General features: G+C 45.5%; 1 protein-coding gene across 5 annotated transcripts in view; it reads left to right on the forward strand.

Moving 5' to 3' along the window:
• Positions 1-15,247, forward strand: part of TAP1 (transporter 1, ATP binding cassette subfamily B member) — a 109,910-nt gene that overhangs the window by 71,937 nt on the left and 22,726 nt on the right. For all 5 annotated transcript variants that reach the window (XR_013594636.1, XR_013594638.1, XR_013594637.1 and 2 more), the window contains exon 10: positions 10,054-10,213. Coding sequence is in view for 2 of the 5 variants with exons in the window: in XM_078641562.1 (XP_078497688.1) it covers positions 10,054-10,213 (160 nt within the window). In the remaining 3 variants the exon portion in view is untranslated. The remainder of the gene's footprint in view (positions 1-10,053; positions 10,214-15,247) is intronic.

Here is a 15,247-nt window from a genome sequence, read left to right on the forward strand (position 1 = left end):
TCCAAATAGAGAGGGAGGAGGTAGCCTTGGCTCAAGCTAAACTTAGCATGGCCCAAGCTAAACTTGCCTTGGCAAGAGAGAAAAAATTGTGTGGCTTAGATGCCACTGGTGGCAGCAATATTCCTAAAGAGAAACCCAGGTCCTATGATAGTAGAAACCTGACAAAGATTGTGCCCCCCTTCAAAGAAGGGGATGACATCCACAAATGGATGACTGCTCTTGAGAGAGCCTGCATGGTACAGCAGGTTCCTGAGGAACAGTGGGCAGCAATCTTATGGTACTCCTTTTCAGAGAAAGGGAGAGACAAGCTCCTCACTGTTAGACATGAGGATGCAAACAATTACAAAGTCCTGAAGAGTGTTCTGATAGATGGGTTTGGCTTAACCACTGAACAGTACAGGTTGAAGTTCAGAGATACCCAGAAGACACAGACTCAGGATTGGACTGATTTTGTAGATTGTGCTACTAAGGCTCTGGAGGGTTGGCTACATGGCAGCAAAGTACATGACTTTACAGGATTGTATAATTTGATTATGAGGGAGCAGATCCTAAGTAATTGTCAGAACCAGCTCTTACACCAGCACCTGGTAGACTCTGATCTGACCTCTCCCCAAGAATTGGGAAAGAAGGCAGACAAATGGGTCAGAACCAGGATAAGGCCTAAGAATCAGGACAGTAACCAGAAGAAGGAGTCTACCAAGCCTCAAGATAAGGGTGGGGATAAAAATAAAGAAAAGACTTCCCCAGGGCCCCAAAACTCCAAGGATGGGGGTGGGTCCCAAGACACTTCTTCAACTGAGAAAAAGCCTTATTGTTATGCCTGTAAACAGGTGGGGCATTACAAAACAGACAACTGTTGTCCCAAGAATAACAATAAAGAAAATATACCTCCAAAACCAGCTTCAACACCTCCTGTTACTGTCAGCAGTAATCCCCCAGGAAGTGGAAGCACACCCAGGAATCTGGGTGGGTTTACTTTTGGAACTCAGGTGGACCCTGGCCTATCCAGGTCCCCATCACCCACTAATCTTGTTTATGAGGCTGGCATGGGGTTTGCCAACTTCTCTGCTTGCCCAAATACTTTGAGCAAGTATAGACAAGAACCCATCATCAATGGTTTAAGAGTTGAAGCTTTTAGAGACACAGGGGCTAGCATCACCATGGTGGCTGATGGCATAGTCCCCTCTAAGCAACTTTTACCTGGTGCCACATACCAGGTAATAAACATTGATGGCATCCAAACAAATCATCCCATGGCAGTAGTAAGTCTCAGCTGGGGAGGTGTCACTGGCCCAAAGAGAGTGGCAGTGTCCCCAAACTTGCCTGTAGACTGTCTACTGGGTAATGATTTAGAAATCTCAGCCTGGGCTGGGGTTGAACAGGAAATCCATTCTAGAATGGTAAATTCCAATGGAAAGGTTAGTGGGGCTGTAATGGCTACAGCCCCAATTCAAGATGTCCTTCCTGAAAAGGTTGGTAGGGCGGAGATACTCCCTGCCCCATCTTTAGCAAAAGCTCTTCCTGAACAGAATAGCAAAGCTGTTATGATAACAGCAGAAACCCAAACTGAGTCTCCTCCTGAAAAGGTTGGTGGGGCTGTGATGGCCACAGCCCAAACTCAAACTGACATGTGTGTTGTGAAACCTGAAATGATGGATAACTCCACACAAACTGAGAGCATGGAGGAGGAAGAGAAATCTCCCCCTCACCAGACTTTAGGACAGGATCAGCCTCCTCAGGGAACTGATCTTACCCCTGATGAAGGAACTGCCCCAGAGGTGGTTGGGCCTTGCCTGACAGAACCTCTGATGTCAGTGGACCCTTCTCAGGTGGGACCCAGTCTGGAGCAGGTAACCTGCCCCTCTCTCCCTTGCCTTAGCCAGCCCAGGGCTGCAGAGGACAAGAAGGACAGTGAGACCCAGAGGGCCCCCTGTCAAATAAAGCACCCCCATCAAAAGATTAGGTGCACCAAAACTAGTAGCCCTAGTAAGGTGAAAACTTTAAAAACTCCTGAGGGAGCCCCCTTAAAAACAGTTAGGGACCTCCCCCAGATGGATTCTGTTGGGCACAGCCAAACCTGGGACCCAAAGGGCCCAAACCTGAACTGTCCCTCCAGCAAGCCAAACAGAGGGACCCAGCCTCCAGCTTTAGGTAGCCAGAGGTTGACCCTGAGAGCACAGTGCAACTCAGTTAAAGAAAGAAAGGCACACATGGTGGAAGATAATTGGAGGAAGCCAAGCCCTAACTTAGTAGAGCCTCACTTCAAAACTCCATATCCAAACCAGCCTTTAACTTTGCATAAACACACCCAAGGTAGTGATTCCCTATGGTGGAGACCCTCTAATACCCAAAGGGTGAGGGACTGCTTAGTGGACCATGAGACAGGGGGTACCCATGCTAGTGCAGGTACTTCCTTATATGGCCACTCAGGCAATATAGGCTTACCTGGCCAAGGATAGCCTTATCTCCTTTCGTTTGGGGGGGGGTTATGTAGGAAGGTGGCTACCTGACTATGGTTACCCCAGATTTTTTTGCCTGTGTTTAGCTGGTTTTTGACTTAGTTGACCTGGTTCCCTGCTAATCAGGGCCCCAGGCCATCTGCTCTCTCTGTAAAATGGATTCCATGTACCCTAGGTACATACCACAAATTGGAAATGGACTCCTTGTCAGCCCCTGTATAACGCACTATAGGTGCCCAGGGCATAGGAGCCACTAAGGCCTACCAGGGGCTGCAGCATATCTTTTGCCACCCCTGGCTGGTTCTTAAATTGACACAACTGGCTGATCACTCAGCTGGGGTAAGGTGGTGTACACACCCCTTGCTTAGATATAGTATACCTATGTCTAAACCTATATCTGGACACATGTAAACCTGTGAGCCACTCCTATAGAAAGGCCTCATCAATCCTGGAGGCTGAGTGCGTGGTTTTATGTGAGATGGAGCTCTAGCATGAGCTGAGCCTGTCTGCAGCCGTCGGGAACAAATCCCTAAGCTGTTTCAGGATAATGCCATACCATATACTATTAAGTGCCTTATAATCCTCGCGGTTATTTAGCAACTTTGGTTTGGCTTTATCAAAACATGTCGTGTAAGGTGTCATACGCTTTGGAATACCATCCCCTCGCCAGTTCTGGCGACGGGGATGGCATTCCACCCCTCTAGAGGGGTAAGACATGTTACTTCACTTTAATGCGGTTGATTTCTCCAAAGGCCTTAAGATCCACAAAATGGATGCCTCTGCCACAGACAAATGTCTGGACCCCTGGAGCTGACCGAAACTCAGTCAAGGGGGTCCTGGACAAAGGGTTTCCTGTCACAGGAGGGTGTCACCGCCCTCCAGACAGGAGATAGTGTATTGTAGCAGGGAGGTTTGAAAGAAACCAGACACTGCCTGGGGCGCACAAGGCTGCCCCTTGCATAATCCGGCCAAACCGGTTCTGGGGCACTCCAGCCCTCGTGCCAGGGCGGCCTGGATCAAAGGAAGGGGGTGTATCCACCCACTTCCTGGGTCCCCCCCATAGGAGGGGACCTAGCAGGTAATCACGCCCACCAGATTCGAATAAGAGTGGGAGCAGTGCCAATGCACAGCAGATTTCCTGGAAGAAACATTTGAAACGATATTCTGGACCCTTCGCCCTCCATCTCAACGTGGAAGCCCGAAGAATCTCCCTTGTGGTCAAGGAGTGACCACCCTGCAGCAGCAGGCACCATCCAGCCCTCGACGTCTACTTAGTTGCAGTTCCCGCCGGAACTCGAGCGACTGAGATCGACGAGATCAAGCCTGCCCAGCTTCTAACAGCCCGATCCACAGTCCCTGCAAAGCTGAGACCCGTGGAGGCGACCGGAAGCGTGGGGCACGCCATCTTGAAGTGACCACGAGACGCTGACCGTGCAGCCCACGAGTGACCCTCGAAGCTGTACACCGGGGTTTGAGAAGCCCCCACCCTGAGCTACTCCTGAGCCGAAGTTCAGCCCTCCACACTCGACGAGTGCTGCGTGGGGCCCTTTGGCACGATTTGGCTCAACGCGTTGGCCCGGTCACTTGCCAGCTGGCTTGTGGTCCCTGTGCCGACGAACTACAAAAGAAGACTCGTGATTCTGGTTGCTCCAGATCCACACCAGCTCCCCTGAAAGGGAGCCCCGACTCTGACCTTCCTGGTCCGAGGGAGACGCCATCTTCCAATCCCGCGTGGATTGCTCTTACCAAGGCTTGTTTGCTCCAAACCGGAAGCCGACTGCACCGACGGTGAGAGCCTGCGTGGGACAGATCGTGACCTGCTCCTGGACGTCGCAGATGCCCCAGAGCCCACGTGACAGCGAAGAGAAGCGCCTCGACGACCACCTGATTGCGCCCGACATTGCCTGGTTCCGTCCTGGTTCCACCCTGGTCACTGCTGAGTGACCCAGACTCTGTCCCCTCTGCTTTCAGGTACTCTACAACTTGAGTCCACCCTTGGACTCCACCGGACACTTCGTCTTCACCCTGCCTGCAGCCCTTTCAGCTTCAAGCACCAAGAGCCTGCGTGTCAAAACCCGACGCCACTTCGACCCTGTGCACCCACTTCCTGTGGGTGAGGTAACTTTGCTCCGCCGGTGTTCCCACACTGGTGCACACCTCTAGGGTCTGTGTGTTAAGTTTTGTTCCTCTAGGTTCAGCGGAAGTGTCCTTAAACTTTAACTCTTTGACTTTTACGCACCATTGGTTAACATTGGTGCATGCGTGCGCTTTCCGCACATCTCCCGAATCCCGAGGGCCATTCCCGACTTCAGCATTGCTTGTCCTGACTGCTCCCAGCGATTCCCTAGGCCCTAGGCCTAACCACTGCTCGAGTGGCCTCTCTTATACCACTTGTTTAGTATATGGTTTGAGTGGCCCCCTGCCCTCATCCATAATTGTGCAACTTGTATGTTTAAACAGTGCTTTTTGATTTAACGCTTGTGCCCCTTTATTCATAAAGAATACTGGGGATTGTTTTTAGTAATAAACACATATATTTTTATAATATATACTTGTGTGGTGTCCTTTCATTTGGTATTACAGGATTGTATGTGGTAAAACAGCTCGCTTAACACGACCTCTTAAGTTAAGCCTTTAGGCTGCTTAGTCCATGCTACCCCTAGGATAGCTTGTCTAATAAGGTTGACTTACAACCAGACACCATAAGGGGATTGTTTGGTCAGGTAGTAGGTGGTTCCAGAATTGGAAACATCCCCTACCAGGCCAACTTCTCACAAAGGGTCTTGCCCAAGTGTCAGCTAACATTTTCCTGTGACAAGGGAGGCCTCTTTGAAGTGCGCCCCAAGACCTGTCAATGCAGGATGTAACATTCAAGCAGGACATGACACTTTCATGTCAATAGGATCCTCCAGGCACTATTTGCATTATCTGCCAGGTTCAGTGGGTCATCTCTACCCTTTCAGTTCAGCCTATTGGTTTGCACCTGGGAGTAAGCGCACACCTCATTTACACCTATTTAAGTACAAATTATTGGCAGTCTGAAGTGGGAGAACAAAGTACAGATCAGGCTTCCAGGGGCTTAAGGCAGGGCAAAGGTACAATTTTAACAGTTTCCTTTCTGTAACTTAGCCCACATTTGCATGCCAGTGCTTTCCTATGGTTCAGTCATACCTTCTACAGTGAAAATAGTTATGACAGCATTTTGACTGTAATGGCATGTTTATCATTAAACCTTTACATGTTCTACATTTATGTACCATGCACCCTGCCTTTGTATGCAACATTTTTATCAAAGAACAACGGTTCCTGTGGTTTAATACTTAGATATATACTTAATATATGGCTTGATAGCAATTGGCACTAACACAGAGGGTTTACAGGGATGGCTGAAAGGAATACACAGACAATTATACACATCTCAAGAATGTTTTTACTTCTTTATATCGGTCGTATTCAATCACAATTTGAATGTGATTGAATATGACTGATATAAAGAAGTAAAAACATTCTTGAGATGTGTATAATTGTCTGTGTATTCCTTTCAGCCATCCCTGTAAACCCTCTGTGTTAGTGCCAATTGCTATCAAGCCATATATTAAGTATATATCTAAGTATTAAACCGCAGGAACCGTTGTTCTTTGATATAACTGTTTGCCCATGGTTCCTATGTGAGTAGGGTTCCCCTTGTTTTTCTCAAGTTTATATGCAACAAGGCCTACTCAGGAGTGACCTATAAATATTTAAAAGTTTAAGCATGTCAAGAGGGGTGTTTTGACTGGCCGAAGTTGTATTTATACCATGCACAGCCAAGCTACTGGTGGCTGAGCTGCAGTCATGTTTACGGTGTCACTGTAGAGGACGGCACACTGGATGCTGCAGTCCACTAGTGACACTGAACTTAAGGGTCCTAAGTACACCTTGCTACCCGATACTAGGGTTTTACAGGTAAAATAAATATGCCATTTAGGAGTAAACCAAATGTATTGTTAAAAGGAGGAGACAAGGCACTTTACCTTTGATTATCAGCATCTGACAGGCTGTTATAAGTGCCAGTGTTGACCATTAAGTGCAGTGCGGAGCACCGGAAACCACTGGCTCAAATTAAGCACTGGAATAGAGCCAGCATTATATTTCCATATGTCTCCCTGTCCCTTACTGTAGCTGGTGATATAGAGCTGGGATTATGTACCCTTATTACCGGTCTCTTACTGTGGAAGGTGATATAGAGCCAGTATTGTGCATCCGTGTGGCACCCTGTAGCAGGTAGTACAGAGCTGGTATTATGTGCCCGTGTCTCCCTGTCCCTTACTGCAGCAGGTGGTACAAACCCGGTTTTATGTGCCAGTGTGTCACCCAGTGCTATATTGTGGCATGTGATATAGAGCCCGGATTATATGCCCATGTGTCACCCTGCCCCTTACTGTAGCAGGTTTTATAGAGTCGGGATTATATGCCCATATGTCATCCTGCCCTTTACTGTAGCAGGTGCTATAGGGTCAGGATTATATGCCCATGTGTCACCCTGTCCTTTACTGTAGCAGGTGGTATAGGGTCAGGATTATGTGCCCGTCTGTTACCCTGCCCCGTACTGTAGCAGGTAGTGTACAGCCGGGATTAGCTGCCCATGGGTCACCCTGTCACTTACTGTAGCAGGTTTTATAGAGTCGGGATTATATGCCCATATGTCATCCTGCCCTTTACTGTAGCAGGTGCTATAGGGTCAGGATTATATGCCCATGTGTCACCCTGTCCTTTACTGTAGCAGGTGGTATAGGGTCAGGATTATGTGCCCATCTGTTACCCTGCCCCATACTGTAGCAGGTAGTGTACAGCCGGGATTAGCTGCCCATCGGTCACCCTGTCACTTACTGTAGCAGATGGCATAGAACAGGGATTACGTGCCCATGTCGCACTCTGTCCCTTACTGAAGCAGGTGGCCTAGAGCCAGTTTTATGTGCCCATGTGCCACCCTGTCCCTTATTGGATCTTGCAGAGTTAGGTTTGCATCCCCAGGAGTGCTCAGTCCCTTCCTGCAGGTGGCACTGTTGAGTCATTATAGTGTGTTCTTGTCTCTTCTGCAGGTGGCAATGGTGCGCCATTATAGTGTGTCCATGTGTCCGTGTCTCTTCTGCAGATAGCGCTAGAGAGTTAGCACTTTGTGCCCATATGTCAACTTTTCTCTGCTGCAGGCGACACTAGAGTGTTAGCACCATGTGCCTAGGTGTTGTTACCTTGTCTCTTCTGTAGGTGGTGCTAGAGAGTTAACACTGTGTGTTCATGTGTCGCCTTGTCTCTTCTACAGGTGGCGCTAGAGAGTTAGCACTGTGTGTTCATGTGTCGCCTTGTCTCTTCTGTAGGTGGTGCTAGAAAGTTAGCACTGTGTGTACATCTGTTACCTTGTCTCTTCTACAGGTGGCGCTAGAGAGTTAGCACTGTGTACACGTGTCACCTTGTCTGTTCTGCAGGTGGCGCTAGAGAGTTAGCACTGTGTGTACATGTGTTACCTTGTCTCTTCTGCAGGTGGCGCTAGAGAGTTAGCACTGTGTACACGTGTCACCTTGTCTCTTCTGCAGGTGGCGCTAGAGAGTTAGCACTGTGTACACGTGTCACCTTGTCTCTTCTACAGGTGGCGTTAGAGAGTTAGCACTGTGTGTACATGTGTCACCTTGTCTCTTTTGCAGGTGGCGCTAGAGAGTTAGCACTGTGTGTACATGTGTTACCTTGTCTCTTTTGCAGGTGGCGCTAGAGAGTTAGCACTGTGTGTCCATGTGTTACCTTGTGTCTTCAGCAGGTGGTGCTAGAGAGTTAGCACTGTGTGTACATGTGTTACCTTGTCTCTTCTACAGGTGGCGCTAGAGAGTTAGCACTGTGTACACGTGTCACCTTGTCTCTTCTGCAGGTGGCGCTAGAGAGTTAGCACTGTGTGTCCATGTGTCGCCTTGTCTCTTCTGCAGGTGGTGCTAGAGAGTTAGCACTGTGTGTCCATGTGTTACCTTGTCTCTTCTGCAGGTGGCGCTAGAGAGTTAGCACTGTGTGTCCATGTGTTACCTTGTCTCTTCTGTAGGTGGCGCTAGAGAGTTAGCACTGTGTACACGTGTCACCTTGTCTCTTCTGCAGGTGGCGCTGGAGAGTTAGCACTGTGTACACGTGTCACCTTGTCTCTTCTGCAGGTGGCGCTGGAGAGTTAGCACTGTGTGTCCATGTGTCGCCTTGTCTCTTCTGCAGGTGGCGCTAGAGAGTTAGCACTGTGTGTCCATGTGTTACCTTGTCTCTTCTGTAGGTGGCGCTAGAGAGTTAGCTCTGTGTGTCCATGTGTTACCTTGTGTCTTCAGCAGGTGGTGCTAGAAAGTTAGCACTGTGTGTACATGTGTTACCTTGTCTCTTCTACAGGTGGCGTTAGAGAGTTAGCACTGTGTGTCCATGTGTCACCTTGTGTCTTCAGCAGGTGGTGCTAGAAAGTTAGCACTGTGTGTACATGTGTTACCTTGTCTCTTCTACAGGTGGCGTTAGAGAGTTAGCACTGTGTGTCCATGTGTTACCTTGTCTCTTCTGCAGGTGGCGCTAGAGAGTTAGCACTGTGTGTACACGTGTCACCTTGTCTCTTCTGCAGGTGGCGCTAGAGAGTTAGCCCTGTGTACACGTGTCACCTTGTCTCTTCTGCAGGTGGTGCTAGAGAGTTAGCACTGTGTGTCCTTGTGTTACCTTGTCTCTTCTACAGGTGGCGCTAGAGAGTTGGCACTGTGTGTACACGTGTCACCTTGTCTCTTCTGCAGGTGGCGCTAGAGAGTTAGCCCTGTGTACACGTGTCACCTTGTCTCTTCTGCAGGTGGTGCTAGAGAGTTAGCACTGTGTGTCCTTGTGTCACCTTGTCTCTTCTGCAGGTGGTGCTAGAGAGTTAGCACTGTGTGTACATGTGTTACCTTGTCTCTTCTGCAGGTGGCGCTAGAGAGTTAGCACTGTGTGTCCATGTGTCACCTTGTCTCTTCTGCAGGTGGCGCTAGAGAGTTAGCACTGTGTGTCCATGTGTTACCTTGTCTCTTCTGCAGGTGGCGCTAGAGAGTTAGCACTGTGTGTACATGTGTTACATTGTCTCTTCTGCAGGTGGTGCTAGAGAGTTAGCACTGTGTGTACATGTGTTACCTTGTCTCTTCTACAGGTGGCGCTAGAGAGTTAGCACTGGTGGTTCATGTGTTACCATGTCTCTTCGGCAGGTAATGCTAGAGAGTTAGCACTGTGTCCATGTGCTACCTTGTCTGTTCTGCAGGTGGTGCTAGAGAGTTAGCACTCTGTGTCCATGTGTCGCCCTGTGTCTTCAGCAGGTGGCGCTAGAGAGTTAGCACTGGTGGTCCATGTGTTACCTTGTCTCTTCTACAGGTGCCGCTAGAGAGTTAGCACTGTGTCCCCATGTGCCACCTTGTCTCTTCTACAGGTGGTGCTAGAGAGTTAGCACTGTGTGTACATGTGTCGCCCTGTGTCTTCAGCAGGTGGCGCTAGAGAGTTGGCACTGGTGGTCCATGTGTTACCTTGTCTCTTCTACAGGTGCCGCTAGAGAGTTAGCACTGTGTGCTCATGTGTTACCTTGTCTGTTCTGCAGGTGGCGCTGGTGAGCCAGGAGCCGGTGCTGTTCGCCCGCTCTCTGCAGGAGAACATCTGTTACGGGTTAGGGCTCCAGCCCATGGAAGCTGTCGAGAAGGTGGCCAGAGACGCCAACGCTCATGAGTTCATCACGTCTTTCAAGGACCAGTATAAGACAGGTAAGACCCCTCACTCTCAATGAACAGGCAACGAAGGGGCCAGCATCCCCACAGTGACCTCATGTGGACAGCGATGTGGGGCTGAACCCCATCTCTATCCTCTCTGGCCCTCAAAGAAGTCACCGAGGAACGAGTGCACCTGTCTCCAAATACAAGAAACATGATCACAATTCTGTATTTCACGTACAAAGTCCTCGACAGGGGTCAACCGGCATCTGCCAACCAGAGGAGCTCCCAGAGTAAAGGCAGTACAGACATGTAGACCCAACTTTAGAAACTTCTAGAATTAGTGACACGTCCCTAGGAATTTGTGCTCTAGCCAGGCGGATGCAAGAAGTACCTAGATCGGAACCTCCTGCTGCCGACATGACCCCTGACCTCAGCTGCGCGGCTGGAGGCTCCCTTATCTAGTAAAGTCAAGTGACTCTAGAAGTTAAGGGTTTATTTATTTAGGATGTATGACGTTACAACGCATACTTTTACAATGCCTACCTTTACATCGCAAGTTTTACAACGCATACCATTACAACGCATAGTGCTTTGGGGCGCTGGGTAGTGAATAGTTTAATTTACTATTCCAACTCCAGTCCCCGTGGATAGTAGGGAAGGTGTTGGATAGTACATTAAACCTATTCCCTATCCTAGAGCGCCCCCCAGTGCAATGCATTGTAATGGTTTGCGTTGTAAAAGTTGCGTCGTAAAGGCACTGCGTGGTAAAAGTTGCGTTGTAAAGGATGTTTCCCATTTATTTATAAAGTTTTATATAGCGCGAACATGACCCTTTAGGGTATCAGAGCGGGTACATTATATACGCATTACACGAGGCATTCACAGGGGTTTCCCATTTCTGCCTTTTAGCGCCGCCCGCAGGACAGCCCCAAGCATCTTTACGATAGTTCAATACTCGTCAAATGAAACACTTCCTGACACGCCCCCTCCTCGCCATCTTGCAAGTCTTCCTCATCATCATCCTCACAGAGCATGGTCAGCGAAAGCATACAGGAGAACTTCCTTTTCAGGGTAAAAACCTTCATCGAGGCCTTGACAGCTCGTAAGAGGGAGCAAAGGAGAAGGAAGATAACACAGATCAGTGGGGAACCTTCAACAATGTCCCTTTTCAACCCTGGACAAGTGTCCCAAACTTTTAGAGTCTGAAATAGGATGTATTAAAACAAAGACTGGTAATCAAAGAATAAAGAGGGTTCACTGACAAAATATCGACCCTTAAATTATCCCCATACCCAAATATCGTGACCAAAATATGGATGTCAAAAATATTGTCATCCTATACTTCTAATGGTAAGTACTTCCCACTCTGCACCCCTATAATCCCACAACCCGCATCTAAAACAATTACACAATTAACATAATCAGTTACCAGTTAATTAATTAATATTAATTAACAACTAATTATTAATAAATTAAAAATAAATGACTACCCACCCTTTACCCCTATAAACCCCACACATAACATGTACCCCCCCCAAAAAAAAGCACAATGAAATATTAATTAAATAAATATTAAATACAAAACAATCATTAATTTATTATAATTAAATTACTTTCCACCCTATACCCCTATAAACCCATGACCCGCTGCAGAAGTAAAAAACACAAAATTTCATTAAATTAAACTTAATAACTACTAAAAATCTAACACATATATTGAAAAACATAATCGTATACAAAACAATTAAATCACATTCCTTAAAATATATACTAAAATACATAACACTAATTAAAAAACAATATTTTAAACAACTGTATTTTTACAGACGATATTAATGACTTTTATATTTTGAAATCCACTATTACTTAGCTTCAAATCAATATTCTTGCAATTGATATTCTTTTTTTTAAGTTTAGAAAGCTTTATTAAATCAAATATGCCAAGTAAAACATTAGTACAAAATCACAATACAATACGCAAAAACTGGAAAAATGGAAAGGAACAATATCAATGTGAATTGTAAAAACAAGAAATCCCCCAAAAAATTGAAAACATAATGTATATACTAAGAGAAAATGCTTTTTTTTTTGTTTGTTTTGTAAAATATAGAAGAAAGAAAGAATGAAAGAGAGGAAAAGAAAAGGAAGAAAGAGAGAAAGGAAGGGAAAAGAAAAGGAGAACAGAAAATAGAAAATTTGAATATCATATAAGAAACAATTGAGGCATATTATGATAAACGTCTGGAAAGAAAATCAGTTAAAGGTAACCATAACAAATCTCTTTTAATCATAAGAGAGGTGGTCGTAGCATAGGCACGATCAAGTCTGTGATGGTGACATAACAGATTCCACCATGCCGTATAGGATATCTTTGCAGTATCTTTCCAGTTTGTAGTAATAATCTGCAGAGAAATAGCTATGAACAAGTCTATAAATTTACGAACAGTATTTGAAACATTCCAAATAGGGGAAGAACCACCTAGAAAAATATGAACAATGTCAAAAGTGTGATTGGAGCTTAAAATATCATTCAGCTTGCACCAAATATGTCGCCAAAGGGAATTAACCAAGGGGCATTGGAAAAACATATGAAAGAGATTACTATCAGGATGAGGACATGACCAGCATTGACTGGAATCTAAGGTTTTAAACTTGAAAAGGTCAGAAGGGGTAAGGAAAAGTCGATTATAAAAAAAATAAAGGATCTGAGTAGTGCTAGCTGAATGAGATACGGTGTGAATTTTAGACCAGATAGAATCCCAAGTAGGAAAAGAAAATTCCTGTGCTAGTTCCTTTTCCCATGCAAGTTCGGGTTTGGATTTAGGGCGGTCAGGAATCGAGCGGGAGAGGATCTTTTTAATAGTGGCAGCTTTGTGTGGGGTGGTAAAATCTAAAGGAGTAGAGTCTGATGGAGCATTATCAGATAATAAAATGTGGTATGAGATGAGGGTAGATAAAGCTAGTTTAAAATCAGGGAATTGGGGAGAATGCTTACTAGATAATTGAAAGGATGAGCAAATATCTGAAAAATCCATTAAGAAAGCATTAACGGAGAGCTTATCAACATACATAATACCTTTGTCAATCCATTCCTTCCAAAAAAGGGCTTTGTTATTAATCTTTAGGGAATGATTATACCATAACGGTGTAAGGGAGTATAAATGTGCTTGAGAAAAAATAAAGCGAAACAATGAGAGTGAAAGCGATCTGGAAAGTTTGAAAGTCGGTGAAAGAAAGCGTTTAGGGGGTTGAGATAAATGAATAGCAGCATGGAAGGGGAAAGGCGAAAGTTGGCTAGCTCTAAGGCACTCCATGCAGTGATAGGGGGAGAGGATGAGTCAGTTAGGAAGGGCCAGATTTGTTTTAAAGTGAAGGAAGAATGGAAACGAACAAGGTTGAGAACATTTACCCCTCCCAAGTGTTTTGGGTGCTGAAGGCGAAACAGAGATATCCTGGATTTACGGTTGTTCCAAAGAAAGCGAACAAGGATATGATTAATAAGCGTAAAAAAGTAAGCAGGGAGGGAAATGGGCAGCATAGAGAGGTAGAAGTTAATAATGGGGAGAAGCATCATTTTAATAGTTGCCAATCTTCCCCACCAGGATGAAAATAGGGGAGACCAATGTTCTATAAGAGCATAGAGCTTGAACAGAATATATTTATGATTGATTTTGATAGTATCCTTGATAGAATTAGCATATAAAACACCCAAGCATTTGATACTCGTTGGGTTCCATTTGAAACCGGAATCGTGAAACATATGTGAAAGACTGTACTTATTAAGAGGTAAGACTTCGGACTTATCAATATTCAGCTTATATCCAGAGACCGAGGAGTATTCCTTGAGTAAGGAAAAAAGGGCAGGTAAAGAAGTAGCAGGGTTAGAAATATAAAGTAAAATATCATCAGCATATGCTAGTGATTTATAAACAAAACCGGAATAAGAGGGGGAGCACCGAATCTTTTCAAGGAAAGGTTCTAAGGCTAAAATAAAAAGGAGGGGAGACAGAGGACAACCTTGTCTGGTACCCCTATGTAAAGGGAAATAAGCTGACTGAGCGCCATTAACCCAAATAGAAGTAGAGGGGGCTGAATATAGTAATTGGATTAGAGCAATGATATGGGGACTGAAACCATGCCAACGCAGAGCCCCAAACATAAAGTGCCAATTAACCCTGTCAAATGCTTTCTCAGCGTCAAGGGTGATGGCAGCGAGGGGTGCATTCATCTTGGAAGCAAGATGAATAATGTTGAGGAGGGTTCTAGAATTATCCGTAATAGATCTGCCTTTCACGAAACCGGATTGATAAATATTAATGAGGTCTGGAACAACCGTATTCAATCGAGAAGCTAAAATTCTTGCATATATTTTACAATCCGTATTGATTAAAGAAATTGGCCGATAATTTTTGCAGAGGGAGGGATCTTTGTCTTTTTTAAGGAGTAGGCATAACATAGCTTGAGTAAAAGAACCTTTGGATTCCCCCATAGAGAGAAAGGAAGCTATCAAGGAGAATAAGTGAGGTATTAGATGATTTTTAAAATAAAAATAAAAGCGCACAGTAAAACCGTCGGGCCAGGAGACTTATCTTTGGGTAAAAGAGTGATTGCTTGCAAAATCTCCTTTTCAGAGATGGGAGCATCAAGTGAGGGGAAATCAACATCTGTGGAAGAAGATTTAGGTATGTTGAGAAAGAATGAGTCTATTTGAGAAGGGGATGGGATCGATTCAGGAGTATATAAGGAGGAGTAGTACTGAACAAAACAATCAAGAATCTTATCATCCGTGCTGTGACGATTCCCATGCGCATCAGTAATGACAGCTATGTTGGATTTTTGTTTCTTAATTTTGAGATAATTAGCAAGAGATCTGCCGACTTTATTGCGCCCTCCATACATTTTAGAATTAAATTTTAAAAGATGATTGCAGGCCGCCTCACAAAAGAATTTATTAAATTGAAGTTTCGCTTTAATAAGGGAAGAAAGGGCATCAGGAGAGTTAGATGTATAAAAAATATGCTCCAGGTCTTTGATCTGTTTAAGGATAAGGGAGGGTTTGGAGAGGGCCTGTTTCTTTTTACGAGA

The sequence above is a fragment of the Lissotriton helveticus genome, chromosome 5_1, assembly GCF_964261635.1.
Source record: "Lissotriton helveticus chromosome 5_1, aLisHel1.1, whole genome shotgun sequence".
NCBI classification, from domain to species: Eukaryota; Metazoa; Chordata; class Amphibia; order Caudata; family Salamandridae; genus Lissotriton; species Lissotriton helveticus.